Below are 16,051 nucleotides of genomic sequence, written 5' to 3'. Positions count from 1 at the left end.
AGTATGCTCTGGTAGGCGGCGTCTTTCATTGTTTTTTATTGCCCTCTCATGCTCCCGCAGTCTCTCGTTGACGCACTTTCCCGTTTGTCCGATATCTGCGCAACCACAGGTTAACGGAATTCGATACACGACGTTGGTGGCGCATTGGACGTAATGATAATCGTGCTTCTTTTCACATGACTCTCGCTTCTTAGACAGGACAGTACAAATACTAGAAAGCTTACTGGGGGTGGAAAAAAGAACCTTTACGTCATATCTATGGCCTATGTTTTTCAAGTTGTGGGAAATTCTATGGATATATGGTATGACCTTCATGCTCTGTCTTGGGATTGGGGGGCTCGAAGTCTTCTTGTTGCCTTCTTTTACCTTCTGTAGAAGAGTGACTGTGACACTGCTGATGACGTCAGTGGGGTACCCTGCTTTCTCGAGACGGGCAATTTGGTTTCCAAAACTGTCTTCCATAAAGTGCGGGCAGCTTTTGTTGAGTGCTGCTTGAAGAAGTGTTCCTACAATCCCACGTTTTATCAATTTAGAATGGGTGCTTTCATAAGGAAGCAGACTTTTCCTCGTATGTGGGTTGTACTTGTAACACAGATTGCAATCGGGTTGACCAAATTTGATCTGCAGACCTAAAAACTGGATACAGTTGCCTTGAGGGATTTCCCAGGTGATCTTCAAGCCTCTAGACTCAGTGGTGAACAGCTTAACAATCTCTGGCACCAAACCTTCAATACTGCCTTCTGACGGAGCGTTCAGTATGACCAGGTAATCGTCCACATACCTCATAATTTTGAGTACGGCCGTCCCTGTCAGGTTTTTCTGGATACGGTTGTCCACGGCAGAGAGGTATATGTCACAGAGCACCGGTGCGACTGCAGAGCCTATGCAAATGTCATCTTTCTGCACATAAAATTTATCTTCGAAGGATATGGCTGTTGATTGCAGGTAGAATTCCAGCAAGGTGATGAAGTTGTCCGTACTGATTCCAGTGTAATTTTGAAAACATCTCATCTGTGCTGGAAATCTTCTCCCGAACCGTTTCTAGAAGGTTTCTAGAAATGGTTCGGGAGAAGATTTCCAGCACAGATGAGATAAGTTTTCAAAATTACACTGGAATCAGTACGGACAACTTCATCACCTTGCTGGAATTCTACCTGCAATCAACAGCCATATCCTTCGAAGATAAATTTTATGTGCAGAAAGATGACATTTGCATAGGCTCTGCAGTCGCACCGGTGCTCTGTGACATATACCTCTCTGCCGTGGACAACCGTATCCAGAAAAACCTGACAGGGACGGCCGTACTCAAAATTATGAGGTATGTGGACGATTACCTGGTCATACTGAACGCTCCGTCAGAAGGCAGTATTGAAGGTTTGGTGCCAGAGATTGTTAAGCTGTTCAACACTGAGTCTAGAGGCTTGAAGTTCACCTGGGAAATCCCTCAAGGCAACTGTATCCAGTTTTTAGGTCTGCAGATCAAATTTGGTCAACCCGATTGCAATCTGTATTACAAGTACAACCCACGTACGAGGAAAAGTCTGCTTCCTTATGAAAGCGCCCATTCTAAATTGATAAAACGTGGGATTGTAGGAACACTTCTTCAAGCAGCACTCAACAAAAGCTGCCCGCACTTTATGGAAGACAGTTTTGGAAACCAAATTGCCCGTCTCGAGAAAGCAGGGTACCCCACTGACGTCATCAGCAGTGTCACAGTCACTCTTCTACAGAAGGTAAAAGAAGGCAACAAGAAAACTTCGAGCCCCCAATCCCAAGACAGAGCATGAAGGTCATACCATATATCCATAGAATTTCCCACAACTTGAAAAACATAGGCCATAGATATGACGTAAAGGTTCTTTTTTCCACCCCCAGTAAGCTTTCTAGTATTTGTACTGTCCTGTCTAAGAAGCGAGAGTCATGTGAAAAGAAGCACGATTATCATTACGTCCAATGCGCCACCAACGTCGTGTATCGAATTCCGTTAACCTGTGGTTGCGCAGATATCGGACAAACGGGAAAGTGCGTCAACGAGAGACTGCGGGAGCATGAGAGGGCAATAAAAAACAATGAAAGACGCCGCCTACCAGAGCATACTGTGGACTATGGTTGCAAGCCCATATTTACCAATACCACGATTCTGGCCCATGCTGAGACCAAACTTCGGAGAGAAATAATTGAGGCTTTTCATATTGCTAACACCGGTGACGAATGCGTTAGTACTGCTTCAGTTGTTCTGCTCGACAAAAAGATAACATTCTTAGATGGACATGTGTAAATTCGATGTCCTCTAGGCTGCTTTACGTCGGTGAAACTCGGTGCTGTTATCTCTGTGGCTTATTGTGTTTAGCGTTTCACACCCGCTTTTTTGACACTGCTTTTGCAATGAGGATAGTTACCCGTTGACATGTATCACTTTTATGTTTGACTGCTTTTGTTATGGCTTTTTAGACACTGCTTTGCTAAGATATCTCATATTCCCCGCGGTCATTGTTAACCTCATGGTTCTTCAGTTTCCCTTTTTTGGTTTTATGTTTTGATTGTTATGGAGTATCATATCAGTTTGACAGAATGATATCTGGTTGTACCCTTGGCGGCGGCTTGCTGGTATTAACAGCGCATGTGGTTTATCTTTCTTTTGGTTTTGTAATCTTTCTGTAGGCTAACACTGGTATATATTCAAGTTGCCTGCTCTTAATAAGCTAGTTGGAAGTTGCGCTCTGTTCTTGTCGTATGTGTTACTTTGTTGTGTCCTGTTTTCTTTGCGCAAGTGCATTATTTGTTAGAAATGAACCAACTCGCCCAGACAAGAGTGTTAATTCAACATAATTTTTACCACTGTGTAACCCCATGTACTTAACCCCCTTTACAATAATGCCTTGTGGCGATGTAGGTATTTTGAATAAATAAATAAATAGCCAGTCAACATAGTGTAGCGCCCTCTCTGGGTGGCACCGGGAGCCCGGATAGTGCGCGCTCCCGGCGAAGAAAATAAAGACGGCACCTGGCCGTGGCTCGTGCAGCCACGGCTAGCAGTTCGTTTCTGGTGTCGGCTCGCAGCAGCGGTCTTGTTCCTTCGCTCCTGAGGCGTTAAGCCTACAACTGGTAACCTAGGACGAGCAATGACCGATCCCGCAGCTTCTACGAAGGACTCATGTCCGCAGGACATCTCGTCACTGCCGGTTCGCCTCCCACCTTTCTGGCCCCAGAACCCGCAAGTTTGGTTCCATCAGATCGAGGCGCAATTTTGCCTTTCCCGCATCAGCTCAAAGATGACGCGCTACTACCATGTCGCGTCGAGCCTTCCTCCTAGCTGCCATTGCGCCGGCGAGCTCTTTGACGTTCTCTCTGCCCCCATGGGCGCTACACCATATCAGCACCTGAAAACTAGGGTGCTGGAGAAATTTATGCCGTCGGACCGCACCCGCCTCCAGCAGCTCCTTACCGAGGAAGACCTTGGCGACCGGCGCCCTTCCAAGTTTCTGTGCCGGATGCGACAGCTTCTCGAGGAGCACGATATCCCCAACCACTCAGCGTTGCTTCGAGAACTTTTCCTCCACCGCCTTCCTCAGCCCATCCGCCTCGTCTTAGCGGCGGCCGGTGACGTCACCCTCGACCGCTTGCCCGAGCTCGCCGATAACATTCATGAGGCGACCTTTCCATCCGTCACTGCTGTTTTGCCGCATACAGACCCGGCGATTTCGCGCCTTGAGGCCCGTCTTGATGAGCTTGCCGCCTCAAGACTTGGAAGACTTAGAACGATCAGCTTAGTCAGTGGAACCACGCTGATTTCCGCGCCCGCGCCTATAAGGAACCGGGTGCAGGAGAACTTGTCAGTTACCATAAACAGGCGGCTTGGACGACTGGCCACACGCCACCGTTATATAGTGATCCCGGCGAAGAAAATAGGGACGGCACTTGGCACGAGCCACGGCTCGCAGTTCTGTTCTGGTGTTGGTTCGCAGCAGCGGTCTTGTTCCTTCGCTCCTGAGGCGTTAAGCCTACAATAGTAATTAAGGAAGCATCTTTGAGGCAAGCGTGCAGTGATGTGTTCCATTGTGGCTCAGCGCTGACAAGCTTATGGTCACTGCACTTGCGTTACTTGTCTATAATAGGAGCGCGCTCCGAGCCAGTTTAATCCCCTGCACTTGGCGAGCCTGTCACTTCCCATCAACTGGGGACAAAGATGGGCGGCAAACTGATAGCGTGACCGGCACGGAAGGCACGATGTAGTTTGACAAAGCGGCGGGGCTATGTTCTGGGATTTCGACACCTACACGGAAAGTGGGGAAGAGAAGCTCAACTTGTACATTGAATGTTTTGACCACTACTGAAAGGTGACACAAACTGAAGACCACAGTCTAAAGAACTCCACTTTCATAACCGTTCTCGGAAGGAATGCGTACAAGACCCTGAAAAACCTGCTTCTCCCTGCAAGCCCGGATGATAAGCCGTTCCAGGACCTAGTGAAGGTACTCAAAGAACACCACGCACCTGCGAGCCAAGTAATTGCAGAGAGGCTCAAGTTCAACCACCAGTACCAGCTGGAAACAGTCAGTTTAAATGTTTGCCGTGGAACTACGACACTCTGCTGCCAAGTGCACGTTCGGGAATTTTCTGGACGACTCTGCAATTCAAGCCGCACTACTGAAGAAGAAAGAGCTGAGCTTCGAGACTGCTTGTGAATTGGCAAGAAGCACGGAACTTGCCAAGAAACAATCAAAATGCTTCAGACTGTCGCAGGGCAGCGAGTCTGCAGAAAGAGGCGTAAATTCCATGAGCAAGAAAAGCTGAGGGCAACACAAACCCAACCTGAGCGTACCAAACCTTTTCACAAACGGAACTTGCTATATAGATGCATGCGGCAACTGTAAAACCCCCTACAGGAGGTCTTTAACAAAAAAAATGACATGCAATGAAACTAGCACGACGTTAACGCATGCAAGTATCGTAATGCAAGCGGTCACTGGTGCAAGAACGTGGGAGGCCTAGCTAGCAAGGGCATGCGTGAAGAAAAAAGGCAACGCCGTCAACGTGCTGGAAGCGGAACACTCGCGTCACATGCAAGAAAGCAAGCACTCGCTGATTTCCCTTTCATGATCCGGACCAGCGGTTACTACCAGAACCTAAGTAGACATTCTCCCTTACCACTTGCAGCATCTCGCTGCCAATTGTGATCTGCTGTTCCCTTGCAACATTACTTTTGTTTTATGCATATTAATTTTTAGACCCACTGTTCTGCTCTGCATGTACAACTCATCGATCATATCTTGCAATTCATCTCCTGAGTGACTAAGCAAGGCAATGTTATCAGCGAATCGCAGATTATTTAGGTGTTCTACATTAGCTCTTATCCCCAACTGTACCCAATCCAGGCCTCGGAATACCTCCTGTAAACAGGCAGTGAATAGCACTGGCGAGATCGTGTCTCCCTGCCTGACACACTTCCTTATTGGAATTTTATTGCCGACTTTATGGAGAACTATGGTAGATGTGCAGCCGTTATAGATATCTTCCGTTATTTTCATAAAGCTCTCCTGCACCCTGATTCCGCAATGCCTGCAAGACTGCTGAGGTTTCGACTGCATCAAATGCTTTCTTGTAATCTATGAAGGCTGTATATAGGGGAGGGTCATGTTCGGTGCATTCCTCTGTCACCTGGTTGATAGTGTGAATATGGTCTCCTGTCGAGTATCCTTTACAAAAGCCTGCCTGATCATTTGGTCGATTGAAGTCTAAGGTTGTCCTGATTCTATTAGCGATTGCCTTAGCAAGTACCTTGTAGGCAATGGACAGTAAGCTGATCAGCCTGTAATTTTTGAAGCCCTTTCTTATGAATTCAGATGATGTTAGCATTTTTCGAAGCTTCTGATACACTTGAGGTTATAACGCATTGTATATAGTACAGGGTTGCTAGTTTTTCTAGCACAATCTCCCCTCCATCCTTCAACAGATCTGCTGTTGCCTGATACTCACCTGCTGCTCTCCCACTTTGCACATGTCTACAAAAGCAGTGCACTACAATGAATAAAGCCAGTTTATTCCCCCATCACTTAATGAGCGTGCCGTTCCATATGTTAAAGCAGGGATTAGGTACACCAAACGCTTTCAAGGGAAGCACTGTTTTTAAAAGAAAGTGCTCAGCCAATGATTTTGCAAAGTGAGGCCTGTACCTTAAGCTCTTCGAGAGCTAAAGACGGAGCAAAACCAGGTAATCTGCCGTGCTCAGCACAGCGACTGAGCGACGCCGTTTGTTGCTGTTCCCATGAAAGACAAAAGTGGGAGACTTTGCAAAGATTACCGCATGACAGTCGACTGAAAAGTAGATCACTATCTGCTTTCGTTGCCTGAAGATATTTCCGCGGCTGTCGCAAGAGGAACAGTTTTCACTGTCTTAGACTTGTTGAAAGCTTATCTGTACCTATAGCGAGAGGAGCATGCACAAGAAGTTATAACCGTGAACACACGCGTTGAATTGTTTTGTTTCCGGCGACTTTCATACGGAGAGGCAAGTGCGCCTGCGTTCTTCCAGTCAGTGATGGATGAACTCCTTCGAGGCATTCAGAGAACACCTTGCTACCTGGATGACTTTTTAATCATAGGCAGAACCCGAGAGGAATGTGCAGAGAACACTGAGCAGCTTTTAGAGCGGTTGCAAAAGCGCGCAATCCGGATCAACGCGGATAAGTGCAAGTTCTTCCAGAATAGCATCCAATATCTGGGGCACGAGATAAGCGGTGATCGAGGATTAAAGCCAACAAGAAAATAATGAAGCAATAATAAAGGTACCTGAAACGGTGGATGAAAAGGACATAAGGGCTTTCTTAGGATTGTTGAACTTTTAAGCAAACCTCATGCCATGCGTCAACGCTGCAGCCAATGCACAGATTGCTTAGAAATGAAACTTCTTCGAATGGTCAGCAGAGTGTAAAGAGAGCTTTGAGCGCTGCAAAGAACTCCTTTGTAGCAATGCCATGCTTGAGATATACCGGGTGTCCCAGCTAACTTGAGCCAAAGGTTAAAAAATAAATTATTAGAGACTGGCGAGTGAAACCAGTTGCATATTGATGACAGCCATATTGCGCACAACAGGCAATCTTTTTTTCGCAATTAATTAATAGTTTTATTAAGTTTAGTTGTCTAAATTAATAAATATTGACTTTAGACAACAAGTTGCATTTGAAGAGTTGTAGAGCACCTTCGGAAACCCCCGTTCCATCATTGACGATAAGCAAACCCTCACATAAGCCTTTTTATCCCACCTCCTAAGAAAGACCGCAAAATACAAATCAAACCACGTGACTAACGCACTTGCGCGCCAAGATCTTGCTGCTCCCAAGCGTGGTTTGAGAAAACAAAATCACCTGCAGCCTTGACTCGATGATCCCGCACCAGCAGCAGGCCGATATGTTGGCGGCAGCAACTCGCACCATCATGTGTGCCAACTAGCTGACGCAGACGAGAAACCACCGCCAACATATCGGCCTGTCGCTGCTGCGGGATCATCGAGTCAAGGCTGCAGGTGATTTTGTTTGCTCAAACCACGCTTGGGAGCAGCAAGATCTTGGCGTGCAACTGCGTTAGTCACGTGGTTTAATTTGTATTTTGCGGTCTTTCTTAGGAGGTGGGAAAAAAAGACTTATGTGAGGGTTTGCTTATCGTAAATGATACAATGGGGGTTTCTGAAAATGCTTGACAACTTTTCTAATGCAATTTGTTGAATAAAGTCAATATTTATTCATTTAGATAATTAAACTTAAGCTATTAATTAATTGCAAAACAAAAAATCGCATGTGTTGCACGAGATGGCTCTCGCCAATATGCAACTGGTTTCACTCGCCTGTTTCTAATAGTTTATTTTTCAACCCTTGGCTCAAGTTAGCTCGGACACCCGGTATTTGGCACGGCCAAGCCATTAGGGCGGCATGCAACATATCATCCTATGGAGTCAGCGCGAAGATTTCTCTTGTGATCTGTGGAGAAGAGAGACCAGCAGATTAAGCATATCGCACGCTAACAACCGTTGAGAGGAACTATGTGCATATTGAAATGGAAGTGCTGAAGATAGTGTTTGGTGCCCAAAAATTTCACAAATCCTTTATGGTCATTCACTTACCATCGTGACAGACTGCCAATCACTGGCGAATATTGTTGATCTTAACAAACATGCGAGTTCTGTAACAGCAGCAAGAATGCAGCGCTCGTCACACTTGCTAGGAAGCTACCTTTACACTATAGATTACCAGAAAGGTGGTTCTCTTGGTAATATGCTGGCAGGCTGTCAAGGTTACTGTTACCCTGCACTGCTATGGGAGAAGCCGTCAAGTACTTTTCGCTTATGCCGGACATGCAAGTGATGCCGCCAAAGAAAGTGACGAAGATGAACAGCTCAGAGCAGTTCGCGAGGTGACTGCATGGCTGGCCTAAAGTAGTCCACAAAATGCTTGAGCCATTCTTCATTAGACGGTATGAACTGTCTTTGGACATGAACTGTCTACTGTAGAACAATCATGTCGTTATTCCCAGTTCTTTAAGAAAGCATGTATTAAACCTTTTGCACAAAGAACATCCCGGCATTAACAAGATAAAAATGCTAGCTTGTAGGAGTGTGTGGTGAATTAACATTGACAAAGAATTTGAGCAGTTTGTCAAGCGATGTGACATTTGTAAAAGTGTGCATGTGTCAGTACCTGCCGCACCATTGCAACAATAGGTACTGTCTTCCAACAACTTTGATTGTGTGCACATGGATTTTGCTGATAAGGATGGCAAGACATTCCTTGTAGTTTATTCGCACTCAAACGGGGTCTAAGTAAAACTTATGTCCAGCACAACCGTGCAGAAAACCGTGGAGGTTGTTCACTCGCTATTTGCATCATTTGGCCTGCCAGTCAAAGTCATGACGGACAATGGTCCGCAGTTTTTATGCCAGGAGTTTCAGGACTTCCTTCGAAGAAATGCATTCAACCATACGCTAACACCTCCATACGATCTGACAATCAAATGGGGCTGCTTATTGCCTGGTTAAAACTGTGAAAAAGGCTCTTTTGAAGTCGCTCCTGAGAGCTGTAAAGAAGACTTGCCATTAAAGCGTGCTACATAAAAGTGACAACTTTCTGTTTTCATATTGCATGATGCCCCATTCATTTACTGGGAAGATGCCTAGAGAACTTTTCCTGGGAAAGAATATGCGAGCACACCTGTCGCTTTTAAAGCCGTGTCACAAAAATTGCAAAGCAAAATGAAGAATATCCAAAACAGTGCTAACAAATGTTGTGGCACTGCTCGCCAGTTTTCAGGTGGGGAGGGATGCTGTCAAGGTGAAATCTGTAAGGGATGAAAAGATCAAATAGTTTCGTGGCAAGGTGATCAACGTGGTGTCTAACATTACCTTTCGGTGCGTGTGCAACAGCACAGTAGGTTCAAGAAGTGCTTGGGATTGGGCTCGTTGGAATATCGTCATTTCAAAGGCTGTGCTGCTTGGGCAAACGGGACTGGTTAGAGAGAAAGTCTCTGTTTGTCTCTCTAACACGTCCCTGTTTGCCAAAGCAGCACAGCCTTTGAAATGACATTAGGTTTGTTCATGCAGATCACTTTAGACCTAAAGGAGCGGACAGGCACAGGCGCTGACTTACGACTGATGATTTTATTGCTGTCATAGCGCAATAAATATGAGAAGGATTTTTACCCTACTCATCCTCGCACTCAAAGCTAGTTAAACGAGGCATCGTGACAGCTTCTTTGAAAAATGCCATATCCAGATCATGCTGCCATCAAATGCAAGCCAGCTTCAAAAGCCAGATAATGAGGCTGCGAATGGCTGGCTTTCCAGAGCACATCATGCACGCCATGGCGGAAAAGATGCTTGCCGACTTCCAACCAAGAAGAAAAAGTGCCTCCCGTAATGAAGTGCACAGCCGTGTTTTTGCGGTAATCCCTTATGTAGATAAGCTATCGCACAACTTGAAAAGGATAGCCGGGAAAGACAGTGTGCGAGTTGTTTTTTCTGCTCCTAACAAATTGCAGCGTCTTTGAAAGAAAGTCAACTGTCAAAGACCGCCACCTGCCGATTATGAGAAGAACCATGAATTCCGTTATGTGCCGTGCCAAAAAAATGTAGTGTACAAAATTGAGCTATCTTGTGGACTATGCTACATCGGACAAACCGGGAGATGCGTGAATGAACGCTTAAGAGAACATGAACGCTCCTTGGCACCACCCCCCAAAAGTAATCTTGCCTTACATTGGCTTGAGGGCAAATGCACCCCAGCTTTCAGTACGACAACAATTTTGTCCAGGCATAGAGACCAGCACACGCGGGAAATAGTTGAAGCATTCCTGATTCATGAAAAGCAAGAAAAGTGCGTGAGCAAGCTATCTCTTGCACTCACTCAAAAAGAAACTGATTATCTTAGCGGCTGAGTGACTAGTGCTGGTTTTACCTCTTTCCTCCCGTGTTGTTGACGTACTCAATCAGCGATGCAATGCCACACGCTGATTGTGCTTAGCTTCTCATATTTATTGTGCTATCACAGAAATAACATCATCAGTCGTAAGTCTGCGCCTGTGCCTGTCCGCTCCTTTAGTGCCGTCTTTTTGCGCTGTACCTTTTCCTGCGAAATGTACCGACTGGCCCAGACTAATACCCTTTTGCACTTTAGACCTGCTGTTTCTTTAAACGAACGTCTTCCCCAATCAGATGCTGAGACATGCTGGCCAGTGCTGCCTGAAAACCTTCAGTCTGGTGAGACGCAAGCAGGAGCGAGAAGTGGCATTAGTTCCACTGATACAAACCCAACCATCTCTGCTCCCTCTGCATTGTAGCCAGGGGGGGGGGGGGGGGGGGGGGGGGGGTTGGTTTCAGAACACCCCCCGAAGTTTTCTGAGTGCTGCGTTTCCCCCTTCTTCCTCCTTTCGGCCTTTTTTTCATCCATGCTATTTACACACAGTATTGATATATTAAAATGCAAAAACTAAATTAAGAGTGGTGGTTTGTTGACAAAAATGGTTTCTGTTCTAAAAAAACCAAATGGTGCAGCTAAGCTAAAGTTTTCGTTGCGTTTTCGTTGCGTTTCCGTTCGCTTGCGCTGAACTAAAAGTGTGGATGTAACAGCGTAAATTCCCGCAAGCATCTCCAACAAGGTTAGCGGAACCTTCAGATCAGGCAGCCTTGTCTACTTGTTTGATCTACAGCAATGTTTCCATCAATGATATCGGACTTGCCGCATATGGCCGGAAAAACCAACAAATTAGGAATGACGAGACAAGACAAGAAGTCTTTGGTGGTTGTATATTATGCGAAAATAAGCTGCGATTTTTTGTAAGAGTGTTCTTGTGAAAAAATAAATGTACTTTACGAATAAAATCCTCGCAGTCCTGTGTGCACTCGTATTCTTACACAGATATTACAATGAACAAGAGAACTAACCCTCCGGCTTTATTACAGAAAAAAAATGACTAAGATATTGTTTGGGCACAGGTTCACTGTCTTTTTATTTTTTTACCTGCGGCGTATTTCTATGTTATTAATTATTATTAAGTTGTGCATTATGAAATGTTCATGATTGTCTAACAATTCCTTGTAGTGAAGAGGTAAGGGATGTTGCATTGGTGCACTGCGATTTTTGCACGCGTTCGGCACCACGCTGATAAGCATTCTATAAAATATCGGTGAACTTTTGATGCAATGCCGTGTTTGATGCTGTGTTGTTTGTGGTGTTCAGGGAGGCATTTCTGTTCCTCCTCTGGTGCCTACATAAAGACCCTGCAGAATGCGTTCGGTGTGTCCCATGGTTGTACTTGTTCACGAGTCATCACTAAAGTGTGTGTGCCTGCTGCCCCTGCCTGCTCAGGCGTCCATGCAATGCAACACTTTCTGCCGACTCTTTGGTTGTCCCCATGTCCATGAGAAGTCAGTATGGGGAAATATTTCTGCCACGACACCTTTCACTTGATCCACAATGCCCCGCATAGTAGCCACTCACGGCAGAGTACTGTACCGCTTCACAACACTGCACTGCAGCTAATGCACACTGGTCAAGCAGTGCAGTGGCAACGACAGCTCACCTGCTCGCGAAGGAAGAGCACTGACTGGGAGATAAACAGCCTCTTGGTGGCGGAATCGTACCTCCACAGGTGGATGGCATGGCCTGCGAGGGAGAAATAAGCATCCTCTCATCACCAGTGGACAGCAGCCAGGCTGCTTTGTATATCAGTCATGTGCAGCAGCCTGCGATACCAGATGGTTTCAGAAGGCAAATGATAGGGGCAAGGGTAAGGGACAGGAAGAGGGCAGAGTGGATGAGGGATCGAACACGGGTTAATGACATCCTAGTCGATATCAATAGGAAGAAATGGTCTTGGGCAGGGCATGTACTGCGAAGACTAGATAACCACTGGTCCCTAAAAGTAACGGAGTGGATTCCAAGAGAAGGCAAGCGTAGCAGGGGGCGGCAGGAAGGCATGTGGAAGAATGAAATTAAGAGGCTTGCGGGAATCGGGTGGCCGCGCAGCTGGCACAGGAGAGGGTTGATTAGCGAGATAAGGGAGAGACCTTTGTCCTGCAGTGGGCGTAGTCAGGGTGATGATGATGGCATGAAATGAAAAGAAAAAGGAAATGAGCATAGGTAGGGAAGGAGTGGGTGGTCAATTATATAAAGAATTTTTAACCTTATCAACTAGTACACATTCGACCAATACATCTTAGAAGCTGTGCATGGCAAACACACATTAAATTTACTTTTGTCCAATTCGATATGATTTCGAATACGCATATCATCCCCGGCATCAGCAATCATGATGTAGTCGTTTCTGACATTAACTTTGCAAATAATAATGCCAATCGTAATAAGCCATGGGAGATATTTTTCTACAGCAAAGCAGATTACCACAGTATGACTACTGTCCTTAAATTATACTTTCCAACTTTAGAAACCATAGCAGAAGATTCAAGCATTGAAGACCTTTGGTAGACTTTCAGCAGAAAATAGCTGAATTAATAGGTTTGTTCCGTCACGTCTTCTTACACCTAAGCTTGCTCGTGATAAGCCATGGATGACTTGCACGTTGTATGTTCTTATCCAAAAGAAGCGAAAAGCTTTCCGAAAATATCACACTATGGAAGATTGCTAGCCCATAAGGCCAAACTTTGCAACTTAACTGCTTGTGTCAAAGCTAAAATTAAACAGGCTAAAGATTCCTTTCTTGATGGTCTTGAGGAAAGGGTAAAAGTAAGAGTATGTGGGCAGCAATGCAAACAGTATTCCACCTGTACTACGCTTACAGTACGATAATACAAACATACATGAGGATGCAGAAAAAGCCGAATTACTGAACTCTTTCCTTTTTCTGTTTTCCATCTGCCATCTCACTGCCACACCTGTTTGATAGACCATCTTTTAATGAGGTAATGCCTCCAATTAGTTTTGAAGTTCAAGGTATCTTAAAATAATTATGTGAACTTGATGTTAATAAGTCAGTTGGTCCCAACGATATCCCTGTCTTTATACTGAAGCCATGTGCCAGCATAATTTACCTGCACTTTCACATGCTGTTTGAAAAATCACTGAGTACCTCTTCTTTACCTCTCGACTGGAAAACTGCCCGGGTCATTCCAATACATAAAAGTGTCCCCAGGAGTGTTGTGTTTAATTATCGGCTGACCTCATTGACAAGTGTTGCATGCAAAACACTTGAACACATTTTATATAGGAACATCATAGCTCACAAAAGCAGATGCAACCTTTCGGTTAACTCCCAACATGGGTTCCATCAGAGATTCTTCGTGTGCCACTCAATTAACCTAGTTTGTTCATGAAATAGCGGCAGCTCTTGACAACTTAAACAACATTGATTGCGTCTTCCTTGATTCTAGTAAGGCCTTTGATGTTGTACCGCACGATTTGTTAATATAAAAGCTCTGTGAGTACAAACTAGGTAGCAAGGTTATATTACCTGTCCTTTCACAAACAGTACGTGGTCCTCAATGGCTACCAATCCGCATGTGCTGATGTCACGTCCGGGCTTGTTTTTGGTCCCTTGTTTTTACTTTACTTGAATGATATTATTGACAGAGTGGCCTGCACTGTGCATCGTTTTGTCAACGATTGTGTGTTGTACAGACAGCGCAAAACAGTGATGATTCCAGGATTCTACAAACAGATGTGGATTCAATTGTCGATTGGTGCTGGATGTGGAAGATGGATATTAACTAGAAAAAAACTGTACGCTCCATTTTGGAGTATACGTGCACTGTATGGAATCCTGACACCAAAATTAAGAATGAAACTTGAACTTGTCCAAAACTGAGCTGCCCATTTAGTTTCAAGTAATTATAATAGGAATCTAATTATTACTCATACTAAGCATGCTTGGGATGGCAAGAGCTGAGCCATAGAAGAAAATGTCTCCATCTTAAGTTACTGCACAATATATTTCATGATTGCACGGGATCACAAAAGTAAACTACCTTAAACCCCTAGGCTATGTATCGCAAAGAAGAGACCACCCAACCACCCAAATACGGTTAAACCATTTCAAGGTAAAACGAATTGTTTTAAAAATTCTTTCTTTTCAAAAAAAGGGTGGAAGACTAAAATAATTTGCCAATTTCCGTGGCTTCTATTTTATCCAATGGCGCTTTCTTTTTAGCATTGAACCCTTAGAGCTTTATTTCCCTTGTAGTCCCCTTTTCTTTTATTATTTCTTTTACAGCAGTGTGTAAGGCCAAAGGCTGTCCTGTGTTTGCAGAGTTTTGAGTTGAGAAATTGTGTACTGCAGTCGCGCAGTTGTGTATTGTCAAAAGGCATTGTGATATTTGCTACATTTATGATTGTATCTTGCTTAGTAGCTGCCGCGGTGGCCGAGTGATTATGGCGCTCGGCTGCTGGCCCGAGAACGACGCGGGTTCACTCCCGGCCGCGGCAGTTGAATTTCGATGGAGGCAAAATTCTAGAGGTATGTGTTCTGTGCGATGTCAGTGCATGTTAAAGAACCCAAGGTGGTCGAAATTTCCGGAGCCCTCCAATACGGCATCCCTCATAGTATGAGTTGCTTTGGGACGTTAAACACCCATAAACCATAAACCATGTAGCATCTTGCTTTCTAATATATCCCCCGCTAGGATCATGCATAGATAAATAAATAAATAATGTGGCAGAAGATAACCAAGAGCGAGAAAACTTTATTGCAGCGCAACATTAAGAATCAAAAATGTCTTGGACCAGTGTCACCAAAGGCAACTGGTCCGTCAGCTGGTCCGAGGCTAGCCAAGCCGGCCACATTGGGGGAAGAGAGTATGGAAAATGAGGGGACTGAATGGCGACGGGGCATATGGTGTCTAGATGAGTAGGTGTGCCGACCCGCGGGGGAAGCCTGCGCCCTTTTTTTCATGATGCAGCGGTGGCACCACCAGCAAAATCTTGGTTCGCCCACTTCCTCCGGCCTTTGCTATGTATGCATGAACCGATTCATTTCACTATTACTATCGATATTACTGCGATATATGACTTTGATGTGAGTAAACTGTACAAGGAAAACAGAGAGACGTGTGCATATTATAGTGTCAGGAATGCAGAGTATAGAATATCAGACTCGTTCAGCTCGGCCGTAGGTACAGTATCAATTTTCTCCTGACTGCTGTGTTCTGTAAGGCTCTGCCCCGAGTGCAAGTTCAAATGCCATATTACAACAATTTTTTTCTAGTTTCCTTCTGAAAATATCTGCGACATCTTGCAACCGTATTCCATGTATTTTAACGAAAAGCATGCCTAGTGCACCTACATGATGAACAGGGATCTAGCAGATCGTAAATGATCGGTAGAATATGAGCTTATATTTCAAGTACTGCAGACACCAAATTTCTGCTTGTGTGTAATCATCTTTCAAACAATGCATTAGACTTGGCATACATGGACCGCTAAATACTTGGACATGGTAAATACATGGTGTACATGGACTGCTAAATAATTTATAATTGAATTTTTTTTTACTCTGTTTAGGTTTCAATTTCAACTGCTGAAAGATGGTTGTGACATGTAGCTGATGTTTCGGT

The 16,051-nt window shown here is 44.9% G+C and overlaps 1 protein-coding gene across 1 annotated transcript in view; it reads right to left on the bottom strand.

Annotated features, from left to right (window-relative positions):
- LOC144109957 (uncharacterized) overlaps positions 1–16,051 on the bottom strand; it is a 215,122-nt gene that overhangs the window by 4,873 nt on the left and 194,198 nt on the right. The window contains exon 4 of the mRNA XM_077642740.1: positions 12,067–12,149. Within this exon, the coding sequence (XP_077498866.1) occupies positions 12,067–12,149 (83 nt within the window). The remainder of the gene's footprint in view (positions 1–12,066; positions 12,150–16,051) is intronic.

This window comes from Amblyomma americanum, chromosome 11 (genome assembly GCF_052857255.1).
Source record: "Amblyomma americanum isolate KBUSLIRL-KWMA chromosome 11, ASM5285725v1, whole genome shotgun sequence".
Classification (NCBI taxonomy): Eukaryota; Metazoa; Arthropoda; class Arachnida; order Ixodida; family Ixodidae; genus Amblyomma; species Amblyomma americanum.
This window is presented reverse-complemented; position numbering and strand designations above follow the sequence as displayed.